General features: G+C 35.6%; 1 protein-coding gene across 5 annotated transcripts in view; it reads right to left on the bottom strand.

Annotated features, from left to right (window-relative positions):
* Positions 1–25066, bottom strand: part of cacna1ba (calcium channel, voltage-dependent, N type, alpha 1B subunit, a) — a 138804-nt gene that overhangs the window by 58150 nt on the left and 55588 nt on the right. For 3 of the 5 annotated variants that reach the window (XM_051108968.1, XM_051108971.1, XM_051108970.1), the window contains exons 7-19: positions 23651–23754; positions 14163–14278; positions 11542–11625; positions 11322–11405; positions 10835–11044; positions 8441–8553; positions 8122–8234; positions 6479–6610; positions 4500–4572; positions 4302–4419; positions 2192–2259; positions 1498–1604; positions 413–475 (exon numbers count right to left, since the gene is read on the bottom strand). In XM_051108968.1, the coding sequence (XP_050964925.1) occupies positions 413–475; positions 1498–1604; positions 2192–2259; positions 4302–4419; positions 4500–4572; positions 6479–6610; positions 8122–8234; positions 8441–8553; positions 10835–11044; positions 11322–11405; positions 11542–11625; positions 14163–14278; positions 23651–23754 (1385 nt within the window). The remainder of the gene's footprint in view (positions 1–412; positions 476–1497; positions 1605–2191; positions 2260–4301; positions 4420–4499; positions 4573–6478; positions 6611–8121; positions 8235–8440; positions 8554–10834; positions 11045–11321; positions 11406–11541; positions 11626–14162; positions 14279–23650; positions 23755–25066) is intronic. The other 2 variants (XM_051108969.1, XM_051108972.1) reach the window with 1 other exon arrangement.

Genomic DNA, 25066 nt, shown 5'->3' with positions numbered 1-25066 from the left:
TCACAATATGGAGAAAATTCCTGAAATTTTTACCTCAAAAAACATAATTTCTTTACGACTGAAGAAAAAAAAACATGAACATCCTGGGTGACAAAGGGGTGAGTAAATTTTCTGTAATTTTTTGTTCTGCAAGTGAACTAATCCTTTAACTAATGATTTGTAAAACACCAAATGTTGCTCCAGAATCATTAAAGAATGTTATGAAAGCCATTAGAAATGTTACCCTTCACTGATTTTACTATTTATGGTTTTCCTCTAACAACCCATGTACAATATTTCATCTGTTAAACTGCGAGATTCACTGTGAACGACTCTGGTCACCAAGACTAGTTTGGCTGTCTGGCATCATGCAAGAGCAGTGTGCTGGGACAGAGGAGGAGAGGAGATTTGAACAGAGAGTAAATGAACTCACGGTGAATGAGAGCTGGAGTTGGAGGAGCTGCATGAAAGAGCACCAGGATTTGGCCTTATAAAACTGCATATGCCAAAAACAAAAACCATGAGAGGGGAAAGAAATAGTTTGGTGGGGGCGGAGTCAGTGGCAGGGACTGCATCTGTCAATCACTCTGACTCTAACTCCACCCAACTCAATGGGAAGTACATATCAACAATAGTGTGACTTCAAAACAGAATTTAAAACAAAACAGGCGAGAAGGCATCACAGTATTAGGAAAGACATTTAAACTCCAGGTGCATCAACATTCAATTAAGTAATTAAATTATATTACACTGAATTAGTCATAATATAATTCTCTTAAATCATTTAATTATCTTAAACACTGGAAAAAAATGTCTTTCATAATAAAAAATTACAAATAAATAAATAATGTTAACTCAATATAAATATTACAAAAATCATTCAGAAAGTCATATCCAGGGCTGTAACCACAACTGACATTGAAAGGAACGTTACCAAAATATTCAGAAATGTGGCTGATCAAATATATGGTTGGTTTTTAAATTATTTTTTTAATTCTTAATTGGATTTAAATCATTGGACTGCCACAATAACTGTCTTTAGTAACAGTTAAACAATCAATGTAGGTTAAAATGCAAATAAATTAATTAATTTGATTTATCATTCATTTACTAAATATATAATCTTCTGTACATTAATTGCTATCTAAAAACAAAACTGATTTTTCAGTTGGCCTTAGCAGGAAAGCAAAAAAATCAGTAGATTTCCACACAGCCTGGTTGAATCAAAGTTACATGTCATTTTAGAGTAAAGACAACCAATTACAGGTGCAGGACCAACTGTAAAGAGAACATAAGAGTCCTACAGAGACATACTGAGTACCAAATAAAAGTGACAACAGTAAAAAACAAAACAACTAACACCCAGAAATGTGCTTACAGAGACAAACAGAAATATGTTTCTTGGGACACATAAAAAAGCGATGAGAGGACATGATGGGGTGATGAACAGGTGATTCGGAGGGTTAGTGAAAGGGGAGGGCAGTAGCCCGACTTCAGGTTTAATGCCCCCTGACTTACGCTGTGATGGAAATGTTAGCGGCCGACATGGGGCTGACCTCCTTTACCTCCTTGGCTTTCTGCAGAGCCAGTTTCTTACTGATGGCCTCCTCCTGCTCCTCCTCATCCTTAGAGGAGTAAGACAGAGAAACAAAGAATGACAAAGAAGAATAAATTTGCATGCAAAGGCAAGCACCACTAGCACCAACAAATCAAGACAGTGATGTCCCAGGAGCCTTACGGCCCTATACTGTTGGTGCCGTCTTCAAGTAAGGCTGTAAATCCCACAACGGGCTGAAAGCTTCATTACCTTGAGTTATTGACCAGGGCAAACATCAATCAGATCAAAAGAGCTCTTACAGACAGCCTTATGAAACTAATAAAAGCTGTCAGTGCATGAAGTTAGGATCACACATTTGGTATACACAACATGTGAGATTCACGTGGTGTGTGTGCAGGTACAGTGTGACAGTGACTAGTATTGGCCATGTATGTAATATGGCTATAAGTACATCTTTTGTTTTTTGTCTTTTTGATAGTGCACTTTGGTATTCTGTTGTCACTTTATATGATAATCTTCAGTGAAGTAGTATTTTTCAATGGATGGATGACATTTGAATTTGAACTGAATCTACGCACTCAAAAATATTTTTTGTATAAAAAGACCTTCTTCATATTTTTTGTCATATGTATGGCCTTATCATGCCCAACCAACCTTGGTGAGTTCTTGTGCATTGGCAAGATTATCAACAGCGATGGCCAAAAAGACATTGAGGAGAGTGTCTGATCAAATGTGCTTTAAGGAATTTGGGTGAAAGTGGTCATCTAATAAAACTGTCAAACAAGTCAGGTTGTCACAGTTGCCATGGTTTATCATGGTTTTTCCCTGATTGTGCCTTCATATTAATCAGGTTGCTTGAAACTGTTGCAGAACCACTGCATTTTAATCATGATACAAACAAACATGCTACAAATAGTATGATCAGTTTTTGATGTAATTAGATTATATAATTTCAAAATTTAAAGCAAAAACAGAATGGTTTTACCTTAGCTTTGAGATATCATGTTACATAAAACTATAGAAGCCTGTTTTCGCCACTGAATAAAAAAGGTTTTTATGCCTGTTTATCTCACAATTCAGAAATGCTTGATATAAACTTGCAATTACGAGTTATAAAGTCACAACTGCAAGATATAAACTCACAATTTTGAGTTATAAAGTAGGAACTGTGCAACAAATCTGCAATTTTGAGTTATAAAGTCAGAATTGTGAGATATAGACACAACTTTGTAAGAATTGCTTTATAGTCAGAATTGCTTTATATCTCGCAATAACACAAAATGCATGCTATTGTTTATTTAGTACTGACCTGAATAAGATTCACAAAATTTCACATAAAAGATGTTTACATATAGTCCACAAGAGAAAATAATAGTTGAATTTATAAAAATGAAATGCTCACTGATGTTCCAGAAGGAAACACAATGCATTAAGAGCTAGGTGGGAGTGGGTTGGGGTGAAAACTTTTTTAAATTGAAGTTCAGGGTCTTCTGGGAAACATGTAACTATCTTCTGTAGACTCTGAAGGGCAGTACTAAATGAAAAAATATGATATTTAGGCAAAATAAGAAAAATGTATCTTGAGTATCTTGAGCATTCTGTTTAACTGTTCAGGACAAATAAGGGACTCATTAACAATTATTACTAAACAAACTTTTACTAAAAAAACTTTTGTAAACTTTTGGGGGATGTAAACTTTTGACCTCAACTGTAAAACATATCTGCATGAAACAAAAACAGCAGACAGGCTGAATGAGAATGCAAATTCAGTCTGACAGCAGGTGGCGCTTATGGAACAGCAGTGATACAGCGTTTCCTTGGTTACCAATATAAACAAAGCAGCTGTGCTTTTAAATACTGCATTAATATGCATTATATAAAGGTAAGATGAAAAGAAAATACCATTTGAACTTTTCTTAAGACAGTCAGTTCCCCTCAGAAATACATTAATATACACCCTACCCAAATTACGCTCTGCCTGCTACAGTATTTTCTCCTCTTTGCGTTCGTCTTCAGAGTCTCTGGCTTCTGTTACCTGCCATTTACAGTAGGTTTATTTGCCCAGTTAAACAATTAGTTGTGTTATTAATAGTTCTCTAACAATTAGTCCAAAGTATATGCAGTTAACAGGGATCTCCTCTCAATGATGCTGTCTATGTTGCTTAGTCACTTGTACCAATATTCAATTTTTTTTTTTTTTTTTTTTTTTTTAATTCATACCATGCACATAATTCAAACCTGTTTACCGTTTGAAGCTGTATATTGCCCAGCGCTACATAAAAATATTATTAAATGTTAAGTAACTTGCATTCTTCATGCGGTTGAATTTAATTATCACTGAAGCTAAGGTAGTGTGAAATATCACCTATGAGTCAAACAGTTATGAGTCAAAAATAATGCTGAAGTAGTGCAGGTCTGCAGCAAAAACAACTTAATTGCTTAATCTATAATTGCATAAGTGTGGGAGAAATTCTTTTTTTATTTAATTATTTAAATATTGAGTTTAAGCATTTTTGTTCTTTCTTAAATAGAGAGAAATACTGATGACTTGTTTTTTGAGGCATTAATGAAGAACACTCTTGCATCTCAATCTGTCGTCTTTGGTTTATACATGCAATATGTAGGGCTTTATATTTTACAGCAAGTGTCATTACTGAAACCAACATTTGTGCATATTATTTTGTTTTCTGTACTTGAAAAATTAGGCTATTAAAAAGCATGACAGTAATGACAGTCCTATGTTATATATATATATAAAGGATACAGTTTCCAAACAGTGTGAGCACAATGAAGTACACAGAGCAGAACATTCCCCGGTGCACTCCTCCCTGGGATTCAATTCCATGATACATCACAGCATTCCAGTCTTCTCCTGTCAGAATCTTATGAGATAAAAACATTATGGGAATATTACAAACATCAAATGAGAGCATTCAGACACATATCACCAGATGGTCAATACCTGAAACACTGTCAGGATAGCAGCTGGGAATGTGTCAAAGTTGGTCGTCGGGGTCTCATCTTCAAAATTAAACCTAGAAGAGAGATGATGAGCTGTGAATCATTTTCTTGGATGAGTCTCATGTGCATCCTTAGGAGCCAGCTTTGCTTTAATTTCAAAATCTTTCATTTCTTCAAACTGTTTGCTCGCAAAGACAGCAAAAACAGTACTGATATGTTCCAACAATAATGCTTCTCTTCATCTGCATATAAAAGCTGAGCCGAATCCTTCTCTCTGCATCTCTAGCAAACATAATAAATATCTTATTTCACTGTTCTCTTTCTTATACACTCTCAGAGGTCTGCAGGGGCCTCATTACTAGAGAATGTAAAGAAATGCTTAAAATGAGAGAAGAAACATCTCACAACAAAGGGCTTGTTTACATTATTCTGGAAAATAAAAGTGATTCCTTTCTTTGCAATAGCACAAAAACAACATAATGAGAGAAAACGGAAGTTAATGATGATTATACACCAGTGAAATGTTGCTAAAATTGTCACGATTTTATATAACTTTCGTAAAATCATATGTTTGTAACTTTCACAGGGTTGATGAAAATGATGTGCTAGAAACCCACAACAATGAAATCTCATTGGTTCAAAATCTGTGTATCTTTATATAAATGATTACTCATTACATAGGGTTCCACCTGGTTAGCAAGCAGCATTTTTTATGTGTAATTTCAAGTTCACGTTCATTAAAAAATACATTAAAGAGTCAGAGCGAGAATGTTTTATCTGGTCTCATTGTTTTCAGCAGCTCTGACGTGCTTCACAAGCGAATGTATGAAACCGTCTCTCTCATCCAACCCAGAAAATGAATGACTGCATGGATCAGACAGTCAGTTTATCATGTCCATCTACAGTCTTAAATATTAATGTGCTATGGAGCTGAAATCCAGTACCAGAGAAGCACAAAAGCAATTTCTCATTTCACTAAGCACAGATCTGGAAAGTCTTCACCGCCATCAAGAGGGAATAGTCTCTCCTGCAGCTATCCCCACATTGTTACGTTTCAATAACATTTTCTCATTTCGCAATGACTATTTGTTTATCTGGCACTCTTCTTATTACAGCAGATCACATGACAGCATGTTTGCGCATCTAAGCTGATATTTACCTCATGGGAAGCGTGTGTAGAGGCAATTCCTCTGTTGCAGTGTACGATTAATAATTCATAGAAAAGAAATGAAAACTTGTGCCGTCTGGATCAGCTCAGTCATGTTTGTTAACATGTGGCTGAGGGGTAAATGAAACGACAGGGCTTGGAAGAGTCACGGCTGCTTATGCAGGGAGGAACGTAAACGATAGGGAGTTTTTTTTCCACGTCAAGGAATGATTTATGCATTTTCAGTCAAAAGCACATTGCACAAGTGCTCTGAAAAGTAAAGGGACTACATAAGAGGCTCTCCACTGGTCGGTCGAAATCCAAAAGTGGGTTGCAGGCCTGTTCTGACTGCAGACAGCAGGAAAAACAAACGTAATAAAATTCAATTAACCATATCATTGTGCATAGTTAGGACAAGAAATTAAATAGGCTTATTTGAGGAAGAGAAATGCTTCCTATATCTTTTGTTGACAGTATTTTGGCACAATTTCATTCGTCTCTTGATAGAAGCCAGACTTTGAATAGTCAGGTTTGTGCTGTCCACAGTTTGTTCGCACACTAAATTATTGGCTGCTCAGAGCATGAAATCAATTAGAATTAGGAACCAAACACTCAAACTTTCCAAACAAACTCCTGGTATCTGAGCACTAATCATCAAATACAGTTTATTGTTATATTAATAAATTCCATTGTTTGGTTTTAGGGACATTTTTGTTTATTTTTGCATGATAAGCAATTTTGGGACTGTGTTGGCTTGTCCAGTGTAAAACCTAAAGCAAACAATGGCACGAACATGGGCTAGATGTGAGTATAACCCTCATCCTGGTACTTACTGTCCTCCAAAGAGCTGCATTCCCAGCAGAGCAAACACTACAATGAAGAGGAACAGCAGGAACAGGAGACTGATGATGGACTTCATTGAGTTGAGCAGAGACACCACTAGATTCCGTAACGAGTTCCAATACCTGTCAAAGAATTCCACAATAACTTAGTTTAAGGGAAGGAATATGCCTTGATTTGTGGTAGGGGTGTAATGGTTCACAAAATTTATGGTGGTGTCACAGTTCGGTACATTTTAGATACAGCAAAAAGAACGAAATACCAGAGAAATTTCCAAAATCTTCAAATTTTTTTATTTATTAAATCAAACATTAAGTATTCTATGCAGTGTGCCGAACAACTGTTGCATCTCAGGTCAACGGCAGGAGTCGGATGTCATTTATCACGTGATAAAAAGTGAGTTGAGCTGACTAGTGAGCTGAGAAAGACAAGAAGTTGGCAAAAGATTTAGTTTGTTTTGTTACTAAATTAAACATTCTGTTAAATATAAGTGAGTTTGTTGTACTGCTTTGTTGTTGTCAGTTCAATCAATTGACGCCGAATTGCCCTAATTCGAAAGTGAAAGTAAAATGCGCACAGTCATTTTCAAGTTATTTAAAAGCGAATAAAAGTGAGAAAAAGAGAAAAAACTCTAACAAACTGCCTCACCATTGCAATCTGCCTTGTTGAGCACAGTTGCACTGAGAACATTTCTCACACTTTAAGCTCTTTTACGTTCCAAATGTTTAATAGGATTAGTCCAACGAACCGGATCGTTCGGTACGTAATGCATAACGAACAGAAAGTCTCGTAACGAATGGTTCAATACCAATACATGTATGGTTACCCCCCTAATTTGTGGCACGATATATACATAAATGGAGACAGAGTGTTTAACTATTTAGAATTAATACCGTTTCTTCAAGTTAAACCGAACTTTTATTTTCACAGGTTGCTGTGAAGACTTTTTAAGTGTGTTTGCATGTGATAAGACAATAGTTTTTCTCAAAAGAAAAGGTAAAATGGTCATGAAGTGACTCTCAGAGTAGTTTTAGAGATGTTGATGTGTTCATATACATATTGAGGTGGCAGACGCTAAAAACACCACAAGTGTCACGCACGCTTCAGTATGTGTGTATTAAACGAAACCGCGCGTTTGCACCATTCATTCACACAGACATGCAGAACATGCAGGGTTCATATTTAAATAGTATTTTTGCAGCTTAATATTTACTGACACTAGTCCATATCGTGTTTTGATTTAAGTGTACTGACTACTTTTGATTTATTCATCCAAAATTTGGCAAATTCAGTGACATTCCGCATTCTACAGTAAATTCTATTTTAATGACTGGATTCCGTCCGTGTTGCAGAAATCATAGGGCTCTACTTGTTTCACCTCAACCTTGTTTCAGGTCATATAAATATGCTTTTTTATTCCATCGCAATCCAATGGTCAAGAGTCAGTAATTCCACTTATACCACTAATATCAAAAATAATTTTTTCCTTGTCATTGTTATCTAATTTCTTGTCTAATGTCTTTTGAAACTTTATTTGAAACAGTCAACAAATCAGAATCAAGCATTTATCTGTCATGTTATAAATATGATCGTTTAGGACAATGACCTAAATAAACAGGCAATTTTGATCTCTTACTTGGTAACCTTGAATATCCTCAGCAAACGTAGTGCTCGCAACACACTAATCCCAAAAGAGGCTCCTGGTTTTACTGCAGCCCAAATCACCTCAAAAATGCTACCCACAATCACCTAAACACACCAAAGACAGAACACAAATATATCCAGGTCAATTTATTATTCGAAAACAGCATTTAAGCAATAGTCTTGAGGCTGTTGTCTTTGAGGGGGTTCAGGACATCAGCATTCTATAAGGCAGAACTTCTGGCATTAACTGTAAAAAAAACATGTACTGCTGTTGGTCCCACATCATTTGTATCTGACGGCATGTTACTCACCCCAAAGTCAAAGCAGTTAAATGAGGAGTGAAAGTAGGTCCTGGGCCCGAGGCCATACATCTTCAGACTCATCTCTATTAGAAATAGACCAAGGAACACAAACTCCGCCAAATCTGTGTACACACACAAAAAAAAAGCATCAATGGACTTTGTCAGTCACATTAGCTATAATGCCGGTAGTGAAAGATGTAATAACCTACTGACAAAATTATCCTCATACCCTGCTGCTTCTATAATAGGTTTCACCATAAAATAACAGTTAATAGAGCTGAAGTATCATCATCATCCAGGTCATCATGGTGGTCTGAGGGTGCCAAGAGTGGTGTGGCCTCATTAGTAAAGAACTGGGCAGGTAACCGAAAAGATTTCATCACATTGTGCCCTTGAAGAAGACCCTTAAATCTACTGGGGGAGCTGTCCCTGCAATTACTATAGTGAATGTGGCTTTGTATAAAAGCATTCAGCTCAATGACAATTAATGATTAGTTGGCTTGCAAGCATAGGTATATGTGGGAGATGGTGCACTTGCTCCTTTCTCATTTTTCACACCAATCTTACTGTCTGGACTAAGAAATATGGGAGTTACATTCTTTGCACATTAACATAGTTGAGGCATAAATTGAACTTCAGAAAGAACCGCTTACCTGATGTGAATCAAAACAAGTCAACACATGGCACAAATTTTTACATTTTCTATACAGTAGGGTACAAAGGGGCTAAAGGAAAAGAAAAAATGTGCTTTTCACTACACCCAAGCTGTATGACTGCAGAAAAATACATACGTTTGTATTGAACATTTATAGAGCAACAGATTTTGTGTGAAAATAAATCATACAAGTCATTTATTTTGTTTAAAAATCATATAAATGTATGAGGTGGCAGGGGGGCCTTTTACCCCACACATGGTAAAAGTATTGATACTAATACTTTCGCTAAAATAATGTTTTTTTAAATAATGTCTATGAAGTAATAAAGTTAATACTTGTTCAAAACAATCACTTTAGCAAAGTTTGTACTATTTTCTGCTTATTTTGACAAATAAAATATATCTATTTTGTTCAATAAATATATTGTCATTAAAATATGTTAATATAAAACAGATTTTGAAATACAGAAACAAAATCATTTTAAAATGTAAAGATTCTGAAAGCACTGAAGGAGATCCCATTATAATTTAAAATAGATTTACGGTAGTAAATTATGCATGTTTTTAAATATGATGGTTTTATTCTAAACATGGTGATCATCTCTAAGATGGATACCCAACATAATATATGATATTTACCATCTGAATCTAACAATGTCATGTCAAGAAATGGAAAAGTCAGCCTTCTATTAGTTATCATGTTAATTATTGTGCCTTTTAGCCCCAACAGCAGGGGTGCTTTATACCCCAAACCTCATACTTTTACATATTCTTTCGTTATATAAAAACTGCTGTTTTAATTACCTTAAAAACACTAAAAATCATTAAGAAGACCTTTGTCTCAAGATATATTGAATAATTTTAGCGATTCTCATTTGCTACTTAAATCTATAACATTTTTAAAAACATCAAATATTAGATCAAGTATGCACTTTGCTCTGCTGCATGTGATCGCTTCAAGAATCAGCCAATTTTGCACGTGTATGTTGAAAAGCAGATGTTTTGGAACGTGCTATGCCATATTTTTCCTTTTTTTTGGAATGCGCCTTCAGCCCTGTTGTACCCTACCATTCAAAATTTTAGAATCAGTAAGAATTTTTTAAAATATATTTTTGAAAGAACAAATGCTGCATTTATTTCATCAAAAACACAAGCAGTAGTATTGTGAAAAATGAGAGTTAATGTAAATATTAATAAACGGTTTTCTGGTGATGGGAAAGGTGAATTTCTAGCTGCCATTACTCCAGTCTTCAGTGTCACATGATCTTAACGTGCTGATTCTAAAAAGCTGATTTGGTGTTTCTTAATATTTTGGTTTTAATAAAAACCATGATATATTTTTTCATGATTCTTTAATGAAAAGAAAGTTGGCTTAATTTAATGCATCCTTGCTTAATTATTTGCAATTAACAGATCAATGCATATTTTAATTAGTTTAATTACATTTTTAATCTAATGATTCTTCTTTTTAACTTACGAAGCATAGCAGTCACAACAACACGGGCAGTTTTATGTAAAACTAAAATTCTAAAAACTAAAGCCTGACTAAGTCTTATCGTAAGATAAGTTGTATAATTAATAATGCAAATACAAGGAGCATATAGTATTTAAAAGCACTTGTTTTGCATTGATTTTTGAGGCTTTTTAAATGATTCCCAATGCACCTAAGCCATGTTCAAATATAGTTCACATAAACCTGTGATCCTCCAGAGAGCTGTAGTGATGTTTTAAAGATGTGGTTCACTTACACAGTGCATATGTGAGCCATTCGGGCTGGTCGTAGTGAACTATAGCCACACACAGTGTGTTCAGTCCCACTATACACAGAACAGTCCAGTAGAAGCTCTGGGCCTTCACCATACGACGGATGAAGAAGCGAAACCTCTTCTCTTTTCTGCGAAAGTATGACGAGCTCTCGTTCTTCACGCTCGTACGGGTGAACGGAGAGCCCTGGGGAGCTGCGGAGAGAGAGACTGTTTCAAATGTTCACAACAGCTCACAAATGATGGAGAGGAGAAGAGAGGAAAGAGATTCAACACACATTCTGATTTGTTAGCATCTTCTTTATCCATCTTTCCACTCTCTCTCTCAATCTCCTCTTTTATACTGGTCATTATTGTCTCTTTGTGTATTATAAAAACAGAAAATCCATAAAACCATCACGGATATGAGTTTTATGACACTTTGTCTCTGTTTTTTTAACCTGCTTTTTTATTTTCTGTGTCTGGGTCTTACCGACTGATGAGATGTCAGTGAAGTGGTCTTCTCCTTCCTCTGCATTGATGAGGTCATTTTTGCTCTTCTTGGCTCTCTTTAATACTAAACATGTTGGAAAGCGAATAATAAATAAAGAGTAGTAGTATAAATTCAATAAATAGTAGTAGTAGCAATGAAGACTCAAGCTCTTCTGTTCTAATAATGAACACATATAATAATTTATTTTCACAGTGGTTACCTGGGTTGTTGCATTTCCTCTTGTACCAAGCACCATCCTCCTTTTCCTCTGCATTTTTATCTTCTTCAGCAAGCATTACTTCCTCTGAAACGAAAACATATTTCACTACTTGCACTATGTATGTGTTGTATCCGAAGCATGGTTTTTATTTTGAATTAAGTATGCATGACAGGTTGGTGTTGTTTTGCTCTTTTCAGGTTGTTTGCCAAGCCACAGTATGGTTGCTAAGCTCTTCTAAGTGCATTGCTACTGTATGTGGTTGCTAGGGTTTTCTGGGTATTTGCACAGAAGGAGAGAGACAAAAGCACTATAAGGCTTATTGTAACCTGATACCACACACAGTAATCACTGCTGTCACTGCAGGTCTGACAAACATCCAGCAGGAGGCAGGAACAGCAGTCAGCAGTGTATCGCCCAACACATTAAGGTTTTAAACAATGCAGTGAATGACTTTAATGGCTATAGCAAGATATAGGAAAAAGTCAAAGCACCTGTAAGCAGTTAATTCCATCATGATTTTATGGTGTTAAAACATCAAAGCCAGGCCACCATGGAGGAGTTTGAGAAATCACCTCTCTAAGCCAAATAAATCCCTATGGAAGAGCCCTAGTGGGGTTCTGGGAAACAAAACGGAGAATACTACACGCTGTGACAGAGCTAATTAACCCCTGAGCTGATGGAGGATCAGTAGTTTTACAAGAAACTGTGCCACCTTAAGAGAAACTACAGTATTGAGAGGTAGAATTATAAAAGACCAACAACATCAACAATTAAAGCCAAAACATTCCAAAATGATTTCATCCATTTTTTCTGATTTAATCTTGTTATGATGATTTGATGCTAATGTTTGACACATCCTGCATGCGCATGGAAAATCAAAGGATTTCTGGCTTTGCTCATTGGGTATTTCCATTAATAATAAGCCATTAATTGTAAAATGGTTGTTGGAAGTGTGCCACGGAGAATTATTAAATTACATCCTTATAAAATTTAATTTACGTGAGGATGAACATCACATTCAGATTTACTGAATGTAAAAGTATTTGTGTGCCAGGCATTTTCAGGTTTGACATTTTTTTTTTCATCATAAAAGCTCATAATTTAAAATATTGTGTTTATAACTATCCTAGTGTTCACATGGTTGGGTTCAGCAGGATTTTTATTACTTTTGTTCACCAAGGATGCATAAATTGATAATGTGTCATAAAGACATTTATAATGTAAAAAAAAAAAAAATTCCAATAAATGCTGTTCTCATGAACTTCTATTCATCAAAGAACCCTGAAAAAATAAATCAGAAATTCCACAAAAATATTATGCAGAAAAATTGTCTTCAAATGGAGCCTTAGTGAGCATAAAAGACTTCTTTCAGAAACAATAAAAAACTTTACCAACCAGAAATTTGTAAATGCTGTAGCGTACATTTATAGAGCAATTGTATTTTCTGTTGATTTCGGCAAGTGAGACCTATTTGAAAAAAAGGTGTAGCTCTGTAATTTAATTATACACTACCAGTCAAAAGTTTTTGAACTGTAAGCTTTTAAATGTTTTGAAAGACATCTCTTTTGCTCACCAAGCCTGCATTCAATTTTGAAATATTTTTACCATTTAAAATAACTGTTTTCTATTTGAATATATTTTAAAATGTAATTTATTCCTGTGATTTCCTGTGAGCTTTTGAATGGTATAGTGTATAATGTTACAAAAGCTTTTTATTTCAGATAAATGCTGATCTTTGGATCTTTCTATTCATCAAAGAATCCTGATAATCATAATAATAAATGTCTGAACAGCAAATCAGCATACTAGAATGATTTCTGAAGGATCATGTGACACTGAAGACTGGAGTAGTCATGCTGAAAATTTAGCTTTGATCACAGGAATAAATAACATTTTAAAATATATACAAAAAGTAAGCAGTTATTTTAAGTAATAAAAATATTTCACAATATCACTGCTTTTGCTGTATTTTGGATCAAATAAATGCAGACTTGATGAGCAGAAGAGAATTCTTTAAAAACAAAAAATCTTACTGTCTTTCAACTGGTAGTGTATTAGCAACAATTTTAATCAGAATCAGAATCACGTTTATTGCCAAGTAATGTAGCTATACATTTACGAGGAATTTGTCTTGGTAAATACATGTAGAATGTGTAAAACATTTGAAAATCCTGAGAAAAACTTGACAAGACTATTACTAAACTGTAAATCCACAGCCACAGAAAGCTCCAACACACTGACTGAGTCCGGCTGATGAAAGAGCTGTTACAGGCAGTCTGGGAAGACTGAGGGTATGAACCAGCTGGTGGAGCGTGTAGAAGGCTATGTGGTTGCCATGGAGAGAGGAAGTGCTGAGCAACAGACAGGCACAGATACATCAGCTCCCATCGCGGCCGAGGAGAGATCCGGGAAGCGAGTGAGATAAACAGTCATGGGAGAAAAAGCACGAGGGGACAGAACACTCTAGGGAACAGACCGAGGCCTTCTGGTGGTTACAATGTAGCTAATTCTCAGGTTCAAGTCTTGAAAAACACATGAATGTTTCTGAATTCGAAAATGGGTTCTGTGGAGATATTTCATATCAAGTGTTAATGGAGATATTGGTTATTTCAGAGACTGACCTGCTTTGCAGATCCACTCTAGGTAGCCAGTAAGCTCCCTCTCGATCTGTTGTTGTCTGCGAAGCTTCAGGAACTCCTGTCTTTTTTCCACACGCTCTCGCTCCTTTGCAAACTCCCTGTTTGGACAAATGCACATAAATACACATCCATGAACACACTGTATTGCACAGAGGCATCAGGGGAGGTACAGATCATGTGTATAAGAGCATGCGTGTATCTCATAATATAGTGTTGCATTGATAAGATCACAAAGTACATGGTTAAAAAACAAATGTGAATGAGATAAATGCACCAAAATGAATTGTTAGAGAAAAAGCAAGTACAAGGTGTGGCATCCACATTTGCAAGAGCTGTAGAAAAATCAATGTTTTAGAATCAATAGAAAACAACAGCTAAATGTCTACAGTGTATGCCTCACTTAAAGCTGTAGTGTGCAATTTCTTTTTAATTGTTAAAATTCCTTCTTCTACCCTAACTTATTAAACAGAGTCAGAGTTAAGCCATTCTTTGATTAATTTTACATTAATTGTCAAATATAACTGCAGTCTATAAATCTAGATCAATAGGTTTGTAGACTTCAAAAGTCTTTAAAAAAGACCCATTAATCCATGTATCCATTAATGGCGACAATATGAAACTGCAAAAATGCAAAGCAATAAAAAAATTCAGTGTGACTTAATATCACCACAAATTATACAAAGAATTATAAATATATATTATATATTATTATATAGTCAGTTTTATAGTACTTGTTGTTGAAAGAAATCCCTAATACTCATTAATGATGAAATTGATCATAAATAAAGGAAAACATATTTTAATATACACTACCATTCAAAAGTTTGGGGTCAGTAAGACTTGTAATAGTCTTTAAAGAAGTCTCTTATGCTCATCAAGGCTGCATTTATTTGATTAAAAATATAGAAAAAAAACAGTAATATTGCAAAATGTTTTTACAATATAAAATGTTTTTTATTTTAACATACTTTAAAATAGAATTTATTCCTGTGATGAAAAGCTGAATTTTTATCAGCTGTTACTCCAGTCTTAAGTGTCACATGATCCTTCAGAAATCATTCTAATATGCGGATTTATTATTAGAATGATCAATGTTGGATAATATCAACAGTTGTGCTGCCAAATATTTTTTGGAACCTGTGATTTTTTTTTTTTTTTTTTTTTTTCAGGATTCTTTCATGAATAACAAGTTTAAAAAGTACAGTGTTTATTCAAAATATAAATATTTTATAACAATGTAAATTATTTATTATTAACTTTTAATAAACTTTTAATTATTAACTTAATACATCCTTGGTGAATAAAAGTATTAATTTCTTAAAAAAAAAAAAAAAAAAAACAATAAAAAATGTACTGACCCCAAACTTTTGAACGGTAGTGTATAACAATATATTTTAACAACATAGAAGTCCTTACAGTGACTTTTGACCAATTTAATGTGTATTTGCTCAATAAAAGTATTAATTTCTTACACCAAAATATCTAAACTTTTAAGTATGAAATATAAATAATATCATGAAATTTTAGATAATTACTATAAACATGAGCAGTATCACACAAGTAGCAGTGCAATATGACTGTATATCGGCAAAGATAGGTAATCACAGAGTGCCAATATACAGCCATAATGCACGGCTATGAGTGTGATATTACCTTTATACAACAGTTCAACGACACAAGTGTGTAAATGCATAAGAAACAACAACGGAGTGTTTTTAAAATCCTGCTTTTGTGGTTACTACTTCCATCAGCCAAGGATTCAAATCTTAAGTTGACAGTTTAACAGCTGAGCCCAAAATGTTACTTTAGAACTAGTGACAAAGGAACACTGAACTGCTTCACAGAAAGCTTATTGTATTACTGTATTATGTAGAGTATTATGAGAGAGTGATGGACTGAGCAAGTCTGATTACCTCCATCTGATACAGCATTCATTCTTCAGCTCAATCTCATTTTCACAATAAAATATTAGTTTGAATGTCTGTTGAGGAAAGCGATATCTTTGTTGTACTATCCTTTCATCTGTTAATGGTGATTTTTGATGACAGCGCTGCTCAGTGCATTTGTCGGCTGCCTCTTACAAGGCATTGTTTTGGTCTCTTTCAATATAAAAGTCTTTGCTGCTAACTCACTCATAAAAACAGTCTCTTGTCGCCATCGAATGGTGGAATAACGTAACTAAAATCACCATCACGAACAGACACACACCGTTTCCCAATACTAAATACTATTATTAAATACTACTATTATTTATATTAAATATTATTTATTGAACAACAGCCATCATAAAAGTTGCTAGGTAATTCAGTCAAAAACACAAAGGCAGCGCTTTATATACAGCATTAAATTTACATAAAATATAACGTGATGAAATTTTGCCCTCAGCCAAAACTATTTGCTCTGGAACAATAGATTAATGAGACCAAAGATTGCCCGTTAGATTTACCTAAAATGAATTATATCTCATGTTTAAGCACTATAGAGACATCAGAGCCAGCTGCAAATTCCAGAAGAACTGGCTGAGGTAAGGCTGCTCTTAGCAGGTTCATGAGCACTGAATGGCTGCTGGTGTCCTGGAGCTCACATCTCCGAAAACATTGCCTAAAACATGCTTACAACTACATTCTGTGATACAAAACAGTATTATGTAAAACATTATAGTGGATTTGGGTGTCCGCCATGACACTAGCTGTGATAAATACCACAAGTGGAGTGATACAAACAGTGAAATGGGTTGAAATTTCACTGTTCATTATTATCATCATTATCAGTTAAAACTATGCGATGATATTAAGAAACCTGTTGAAAACATACATTATTTCTGTAATTCTAATTGATGACGGTAATCGTGCACTTCAGATTTAAGGACACAAAATAGTTGAACTGACTAATGCAAAATGGTTGATTAACCTCCTCAAGAGACTTTACAGCCTCACAAGAAAACAGTGGTCAATCCATTATTCTCTGTAATGCACCCACAGGGCTAGACAGCTTCTCTCATCTAATCTCTCTAATTTTCACCCCACAGTATGACAAAACTCTGCAGTGATACCTTGATTAGATATTTAGCTCATAGGTCAAAAAAAGTGGTATTTACTGACAAATGGCCATGAATTTCCTGTGAGAGGCATATTTTACCCTGACTTGGTTATTAAATGAGCCCCATTCATTTTCATAAGCATTATAGCTTTCTCTGCAACATGATTATGTAGTAGCACTAAGGGAAAAAAACGCACTGTTTGTGCCCCCTCACAACCTGCCATCTGTTATCATGCCAATTAGAGGACAGCGTGATGATTGACCACCATTACTCTTTAACAGGTGCACAGAGAGTACAGAAAAGAGGTGAAAAAAGCTATAAATGCGAAGAACAAAGAAAAAAAGAAAACAAAAGTAAGGTGGAAAGAATGTGAGGGATGTGATGCTACTGGAATGAAAATGTTACTTCATGCCTGAGAATGTGACCGGAGCAGGAAGGGAATGTGAACAGGGTAAAAAACTAAAGGAGAAAACAAGATAGGAAAGCAGTACAAGAAAGAAAAGTGAGTATATAATACATATGACAATGCTGCATAAGAATAACTAAAGAAAAAATAAATTGACACGCTGACTAATGCTGTTTTTTGCTGGTATAGCTAGTAGATCAGCATAACCATTCAACTAAAAATGTTGGTAAAGGTTAGCAACCAGCATGATCAGTCTTGCAAAGCTGGTTGTCCAAGAAAGTCTCAATGTGCGGCAAAAAATATTCACTTAGAAATTGCTTTTAAATTTTACTAATAATTTTAGAAATGGCAATTAACCCAGAGAATTGAACATTAAATTGTAACATAGAAATTATTATAATATTCTTTGTATTATTTACAACTATGAGGTTTTTTTTTTTTTTTACAGTGTGGCTAAAGGAATCCGAAGCTATGGAACACCAAATATGTGTATTTAGAATAAATTTTCATTGCATTTTAGTCCAAACAATAAAAGTCAATGGGATCCAAGAGCAACATCTCATTGGATCCATTACCTCTATTAATTCATTGACTCATTTTTTTTTTTTTTTTTTAAATATCTTGCTTTGTGTTTTACAGAAGAAAGTAAATACATGTTTGGAACAACATCAAGTGGATGAGTAAATAATGACATTTATTTGTTCATTTTTGGTAAACTATTCATCTAAGAACATGATGCTGGGCACCAGCATCCAGAACACAACAACATGCACTGTTCTTCAGCAGGATTCCCATATGACAGTGTGGGGAAAATCCTCTTTTTCCTCCCTGCATTGCAGTGGCAGTGTGACGGTGACAGTGAGTGTGTGTATATTTGTTTGTGAGTGTGTGACAGATGAGGGGGACACTCTGTGGCACCCTCTCTTTCTGTCTCTCTCTCTGACACAAATTATGACCGAATTTTCTTTGATAATCAAAATGACCAAGTTTTTTTCTGTGAAAATATTTTCTTGCCTTAAAATGCTCTACACCCTCACCTCATTTAGTATACACAGAATCATGAATATGCAAATTAGTCCCCACCTCCACTGAGTCACAGCATCTCAGACTTCCTGCCCCACTTTCACTCAGTTAGCTACAACTGAGGGATTAATATGCAACTATTACAGAAGGTTCAAACGCTCACTGATACTCCAGAAGGAAAAACAACGCATTAAGAGCCAGGGGTGAAAACTTTTGAACAGAATGGAAATGTGTACATTTTTCTTATTTTGCCTAAATGTTATATTTTTTTCATTTAGTGCTGCCCTTCAGAGGCTACAGAGGCTATTTCAATTTTAATTTATTGAGACAAAAATTATTTTAAGATCAACAGTTTCTTAGTTAACTACAGGTGAAGCTGTGCTTCATGTCTACTCTTAAAGTAAACATCACTGCTATAATCCCTAATAGGGCTGCTCATGCAGTCAAGGTTAAAAGGCCATCGTGGGGTGTGAGAGATCAAGATGAATTGGCTATGAATTGGCTTCTAGCAGGATCCCTGCAGCCTAACTACCCACTGAGAAGATGACACGGCTGCCCACCTCTTCTCCAAACCCCCACCCCAGGGCAGTCCTCTCGTCTCTCCATGAGGCCTCACAATGGCCTTTTGCTTTGAAGGCAGCATGGTCAGACAGGTGAACTAACCTCCGGCCCCCGCAAACAACCTTGAGAGACACAGCATGCACCATGGTAACCAGTACATCCACTGAGGACTAAAGGTTCGTTCACACTTCTCCAACAAATACCAACATTTTAAACACTCGGAAGATGCCTTTTGGAGTAAAAACACACTGCGACATGTTGCAGTATGCTCGATTTTAAACAGTATTTTGATCATTATTAGTAAAGGTAAAAAAAAGACTGTGGCCAACTTTCCTTATAATATATAATAATATAATATAATATGTGACCTGGACCACAAAACCAGTCTTATGTTGCACAAGTATATTTGTAGCAATAGCCAAAAATACATCGGATGGGTCAAATTTATCGATTTTTCTTTTATGCCAAAAATCATTAGGATATTAAGTAAAGATTATGTTCCATGAAGATATTTTGTAAATTTCCAACCATAAATATATCAAAACTTAATTTTTTATTAGTTATATACGTTGCTATGAACTTCATTTGGACAACTTTAAAAGCGATTTTCTCAGTATTTTTAATTTTTTGCACCATCAGATTCCAGATTTTCAAATAGCTGTACCTCAGCCAAATATTGTCCTATCCTAACAACCATACATCAAAGGAAAGCTTATTTATTTAGCTTTCAGATGATGTATAACTCTCAACTTCGAGAAATTTACACTTATGACTGGTTTTGTGGTCCAGGGTCACATATAATATAATATAACAATCTAAGACAATTAGATTTATTTAAGTCTAAGTGACAGAAAAAACTTGATAACTGCTGCAAAGTCTTCTGGGCCAATCCAGCAATGTGGAGAATTTCTCAAAAATCTCAAACCTCACTTTCTCACAAGGAGAAGGACACAGCTAGAGAAGCATGTGCCATGCCTTTATGTAACACTTTATTTTAGCCTAGTTAGATCCGCTCCTGAGCTCCCGTCATCCTTTGCGGCCCGTGGTGTGTAGACATTTCACACTTCAGAAGGAGTTTGTAGAAAGCTTTTGCAAGTGTGATAATTTGGGGGCTGCACAGCAATCTTGAACATACAGTACTCTTGAACTAGGTTACCATGAGGACAGATATAACACACATAAAGAACTGCATGTTAAAAACTGCTCAAATATCCTGTCAGTTCAAAACACAGAGAAACACTGCTGCGCACATGGACATTTTCTGCCAGTAGTAACCGTAAAAAAAACTTTTATGCAAATCCTCTCAAGAATGTGCGTCTTTGAGGGCCTGTTTCACCTTTAAAGCTAAAAACAGCTTTAAATGAATAAATTTCACACTGGGAGAGTGGAGACTGATAAAATTACTTGAAGGACGATGAGAGAGCATGAAAATTAAGAGAGGATGACAGAGGGGGAGAGAGAATGGAGGACTGAATGAGCGTAGAGGGACATAGTGGCAAGTTCATCAGTATTTTTTTAAACACAGTGTTTGATTAATTACAGAAGAGACATTTGCTGCTTATAAAGCACTTCTTATGTCTTAAGTTGTGCTTCTTATTATTTTTGTGAAAACAGTGATTTTTTTTTTCAGGATTCTTTTTTGATGAAATGATGCCAAAGATAAAGCATGAAGAGAAGGACTCTCACACTGTCATTCTGGGATTACAGTACTCCACAGAGAAAGAGGCCAGCATCACAATGTGAGAATGAATCTTTTTTCGACTAAAGCCTTGAAAGCAGAGATGTCAAAGGACGTTAAAGTCCCTCTGAAGGAGCAACAATAAATATTGAATGCCACACAACAGCAACACAAGACATGAAGAGCCGTTCAGTGAAATGGAGTGAGCATTAGATCGAGGATTTCCGGGAAATCATAAATTCGAATCCCACCAGCAGCTAGGGTTCACCACAAAGCATTCATCCAGAGACTTTCCATTAAAGCAATGTTTGTGAGTGTGTAAGAGAGAGAATAAGGCAAATAGAGAGAGAGAGAGAGTAAGTGAGGTAAAGCATGAGGGAAAAATAAAGATGCTTTAGTGTGAGGGTGTGTTATTTGTTTTATAAGGAGTGTATGTGGCTCTTGGCTCAATCACAACTGATGGAGGAAAAACCTAATTGTGACCAACACTGCATTGGCAAAATAGAGTAGCCTAATCGAATTGAGAAGCAGGGCTCTACTGCACTTAACGTTGCTTCTTCTCTGGATATGGATAAGCTGTAGGTGAATAGCTTCCAACCTGTAGGACAGAAATTATTTTATGGGGCTTTCAATGGTTTAGAAAAGCCCATTTATTTCAAAAGAGCCCACCTAATAGCTATATGCATCCCTTGAATAATTTTAAAGGAACGCTGCTTCTTTACTTACTGTATAAGCTTTAAACAGTTAGTGTATGCTTTGTATTGACTCCAAATTGTTTCAATTTATGTGTGGGGCCAAGCAAGAGCATAAATTCTAAAGGTGAATGACTAGTTAAATGGGTTATATTCAGTTTGAATCTCTTTCTATTGAGACAGGAGTAAAATGGATTATCATATAACAACACCATGAGCCAGGGTTCCTTTTAACTCATGAATTGAAATTTGAATTAAACTGACCAATTGCAAACGATAGGAAGAATACTTTACTAACTGAATTGAAAGTTCATCAAAGGTCTTTTGACAGGGATTTTAAATGATTAATTTTAATTGTACAGTTGCAGTCAAATGTTTACACACACCTTGCAGAATCTGCAAAATGTTAATTATTTTACCAAAACAAGAGGGATCATACAAAATGTGTGTTATTTGTTATTTAATGCTGACCCGAACAAGATATTTCACATAAAAGATGTTTACATATAGTCCACAAAAGCCAATAATAGTTGAATTTATAAAAATGACCCTGTTCAAAAGTTTACATACGCTTGATTCTTAATACTGTGCTGTTACCTGAATGATCCACAGTTGTTGTTGTTTTTTAAGTGATAGTTGTTCTTGAATCCCTTGTTTATCCTGAACAGTTAAACTGCCTGCTGTTCTTCAGAAAAAATCCTTCAGGTCCCACAAATTCTTTGTTTTTTCAGCACATTTGTTTATTTGAACCCTTTCCAACAATGACTGTATGATTTTGAGATCCATCTTTTCACACTGAGAGCAACTGAGGGACTCATATGCAACTATTATAGAAGGTTCAACCACTCACTAACGCTCCAGAAAGAAAAACAATGCATTAAGAGCCAGGGGTGTAAACTTTTGAACAGAATGAAGATGTGTACATTTTTCTTATTCTGCCTAAATGTCTTTTTTTTTAATTTAGTACTGCCCTTCAGAAGCTACAGAAGATAGTTACATGTTTCCCAGAAGACAAAATAAGTCTTCCGAGACAAAATAAGTCCCACCGTCCCCAAAAGTGGATCATTCAGGTAACAACACAGTATTAAGAATCAAGTGTATGTAAACAGGGTAATTTTTAGAAATGCAGCTATTATTTTATATTATATAGTAGACTATATGTAAATGTCTTTTATGTGAAATATCTTATTCAGGTCAGTACTAAATAAAAATTAACATGCATTTTGTATGTTCCCTCTTATTTTGGTAAAGTAATTAACATTTAGCAGATTCTGCAAGGTGTATGTAAACTTTTGACTTCAACTGTGGCGGATTGTAGACTTGGAAGTAAACATCCACTGATATGATTAGCTAACTGTTGTGTATGTTTGACAGCTTATATCATTCATAGATGGATGCTGCTGTGATTTAGGTTACACACGTAAACAGTTACTCACACTTGTGTGGTGCAACATTACTGTCGGATCCAATATAGTCCGCACAGAATTGTATTATAGTTTCAATCTTTCTGAAAATCCTACGTCGAATTGTGCTTTGTTTGTAAACTAATCCACAGTAAAATGAAGTGAACAAAAGACCAAGTTCTTACAGACTGTCTTTTATTCTTTTTATACTACATGCGTGAATCAGTGGGCGGGGCTAAACAGGAAGTAATGTAGAAGCAGGCATTGATCTTGTTTTGTGGAGGTGGTGTTTAGCCACACTATTACGTCATAAAGTGGCAGATTCCACAACCTGTCATTTTGGCAGAATGGCTTCAATATAAGGCTTCATATTTTAGACTAATGAGAAAGCTTTGAGTTCTGAAACTTACAAGATGTTTTTATAGTACAGTGACCTCTTATATGTCAGAAGATCATAGGAATTTTGATTTCTCAGTTCATGACCCCTTTAATGATTATAATGACATTTTTAGCAACCCCCGGCCAGGGATTTACTCTCAAGAAATAATAGGTACGTTTTAAGACACTTTTTAGGAATCCTACCTAAAACTTGCATGTGTACAACATGGAGTTCCATAAAATTCCCACGCAGTTAGGACTAATTTGATGACTCTGATTTCAGACTCACCCTGACAGCACACCCAGAACCAAGTTAAGCATGAAGAAAGAGCCGATGATGATGAGTGGGATGAAGTAGAGCCAGTTCCAGGTGTTCCCTGAGGCATCGTTGGCCTGCAATGAGACAGAAGTAATGAGAGTAGAAACTGAGAAGGAGCAAAGGTACAGAGAGAATTAAACATCAGAAGAACCTGGAGGAGATGAAATCTCCCCAGGCTTCTCGCAGCCCTGAAACCACCCTATCCTTCACTAACAGCCCCTATAATAATCTCTTTAGCACATTTCACGATAACACATCCATATCTATATTGCCATAATCCTTCTTATTGTCCAAGTAATTGCTTTTTGGTGAAATCCCATGGTCTTTCCGAGGGAAAAAAGAAAGTGAATTCACCAGCATATACGTGTACAACACTGGGCCATGTATAAAGTGTTTATGAGGCATGCAAAGAAAAGATTTCTCCTAGCGCCCATTTATTCGCAAATTGCTCTAACATATTGTCTGTAATTGTTCGGGGATCATGGAGAATGCTGATTCAGCACACACATATACAGATCCTTAAACCCCCTCTACTCTCTTACACAGCTGTTTCTAAGGCAACTGGCTCGTCGTGCCTACCTCTGTCCCTTTATCTCTCTTGCTTTAGCTTTAAAATTGCATTTTTGGCAAGAGCAGTAAAGCAGTCGGAGCCAAATTCCACTGCTGCATCTCCACTCCTCTGAGTATTAAATTTATTACAGAGCTGTAGGGAATTTCTCTGACTGACTTCTTCTTAATTATAATTTATTTATTACCATTAAAGTCTATATCGGTTACTGTTTCATGCATTTGAATGAAAGATGACAGCACAATAGTATCTCTTTAGCCAAATATTTTTGTTTTAAAATGAACAGACTCTAAACCGAGTCCAGTGCAACGTAGGTTGCCAGATATTGCCATCCTTGTGGTTTGAAAGGAATTGTAGTGATTCATCTTGTAAAACTGGATGAACGCCATCTGACATCAGGAAAAAAGGACATGGCACTGAAACAGTTTCATCTTATTCGGAGGGTGCGTGAAACAACGGTGAATCGCCTACACTTCCTCTAAAGCCTGAAAATTGTCTTGACATACTAAATGAATATGTGTTCAGTAGCCAAAATGCACGACATTGTCTTAGTGATCTGGTGGGTAAGATGTTTTCTCCAGCCCTTGCATCACAGGTTTGTGTTCCCTTGAGTGATATGAGGATTGGAGAAATGCTGAATACAGACTTCACCGGATTACCACAGTAAGGACTAGAGCATCTCCTAACCAGACATTAGAGACAGTATAATCGTTTAGCAATTTAACCTGAGCCAATTATCCAGTGCTTCCATTTCTACTTCCGTAACACCGTTTATAAGGTGTGAATACATCTGCTCTTAAAAAGGCAAACAATACACA

The sequence above is a fragment of the Labeo rohita genome, chromosome 5, assembly GCF_022985175.1.
Source record: "Labeo rohita strain BAU-BD-2019 chromosome 5, IGBB_LRoh.1.0, whole genome shotgun sequence".
NCBI classification, from domain to species: Eukaryota; Metazoa; Chordata; class Actinopteri; order Cypriniformes; family Cyprinidae; genus Labeo; species Labeo rohita.
This window is presented reverse-complemented; position numbering and strand designations above follow the sequence as displayed.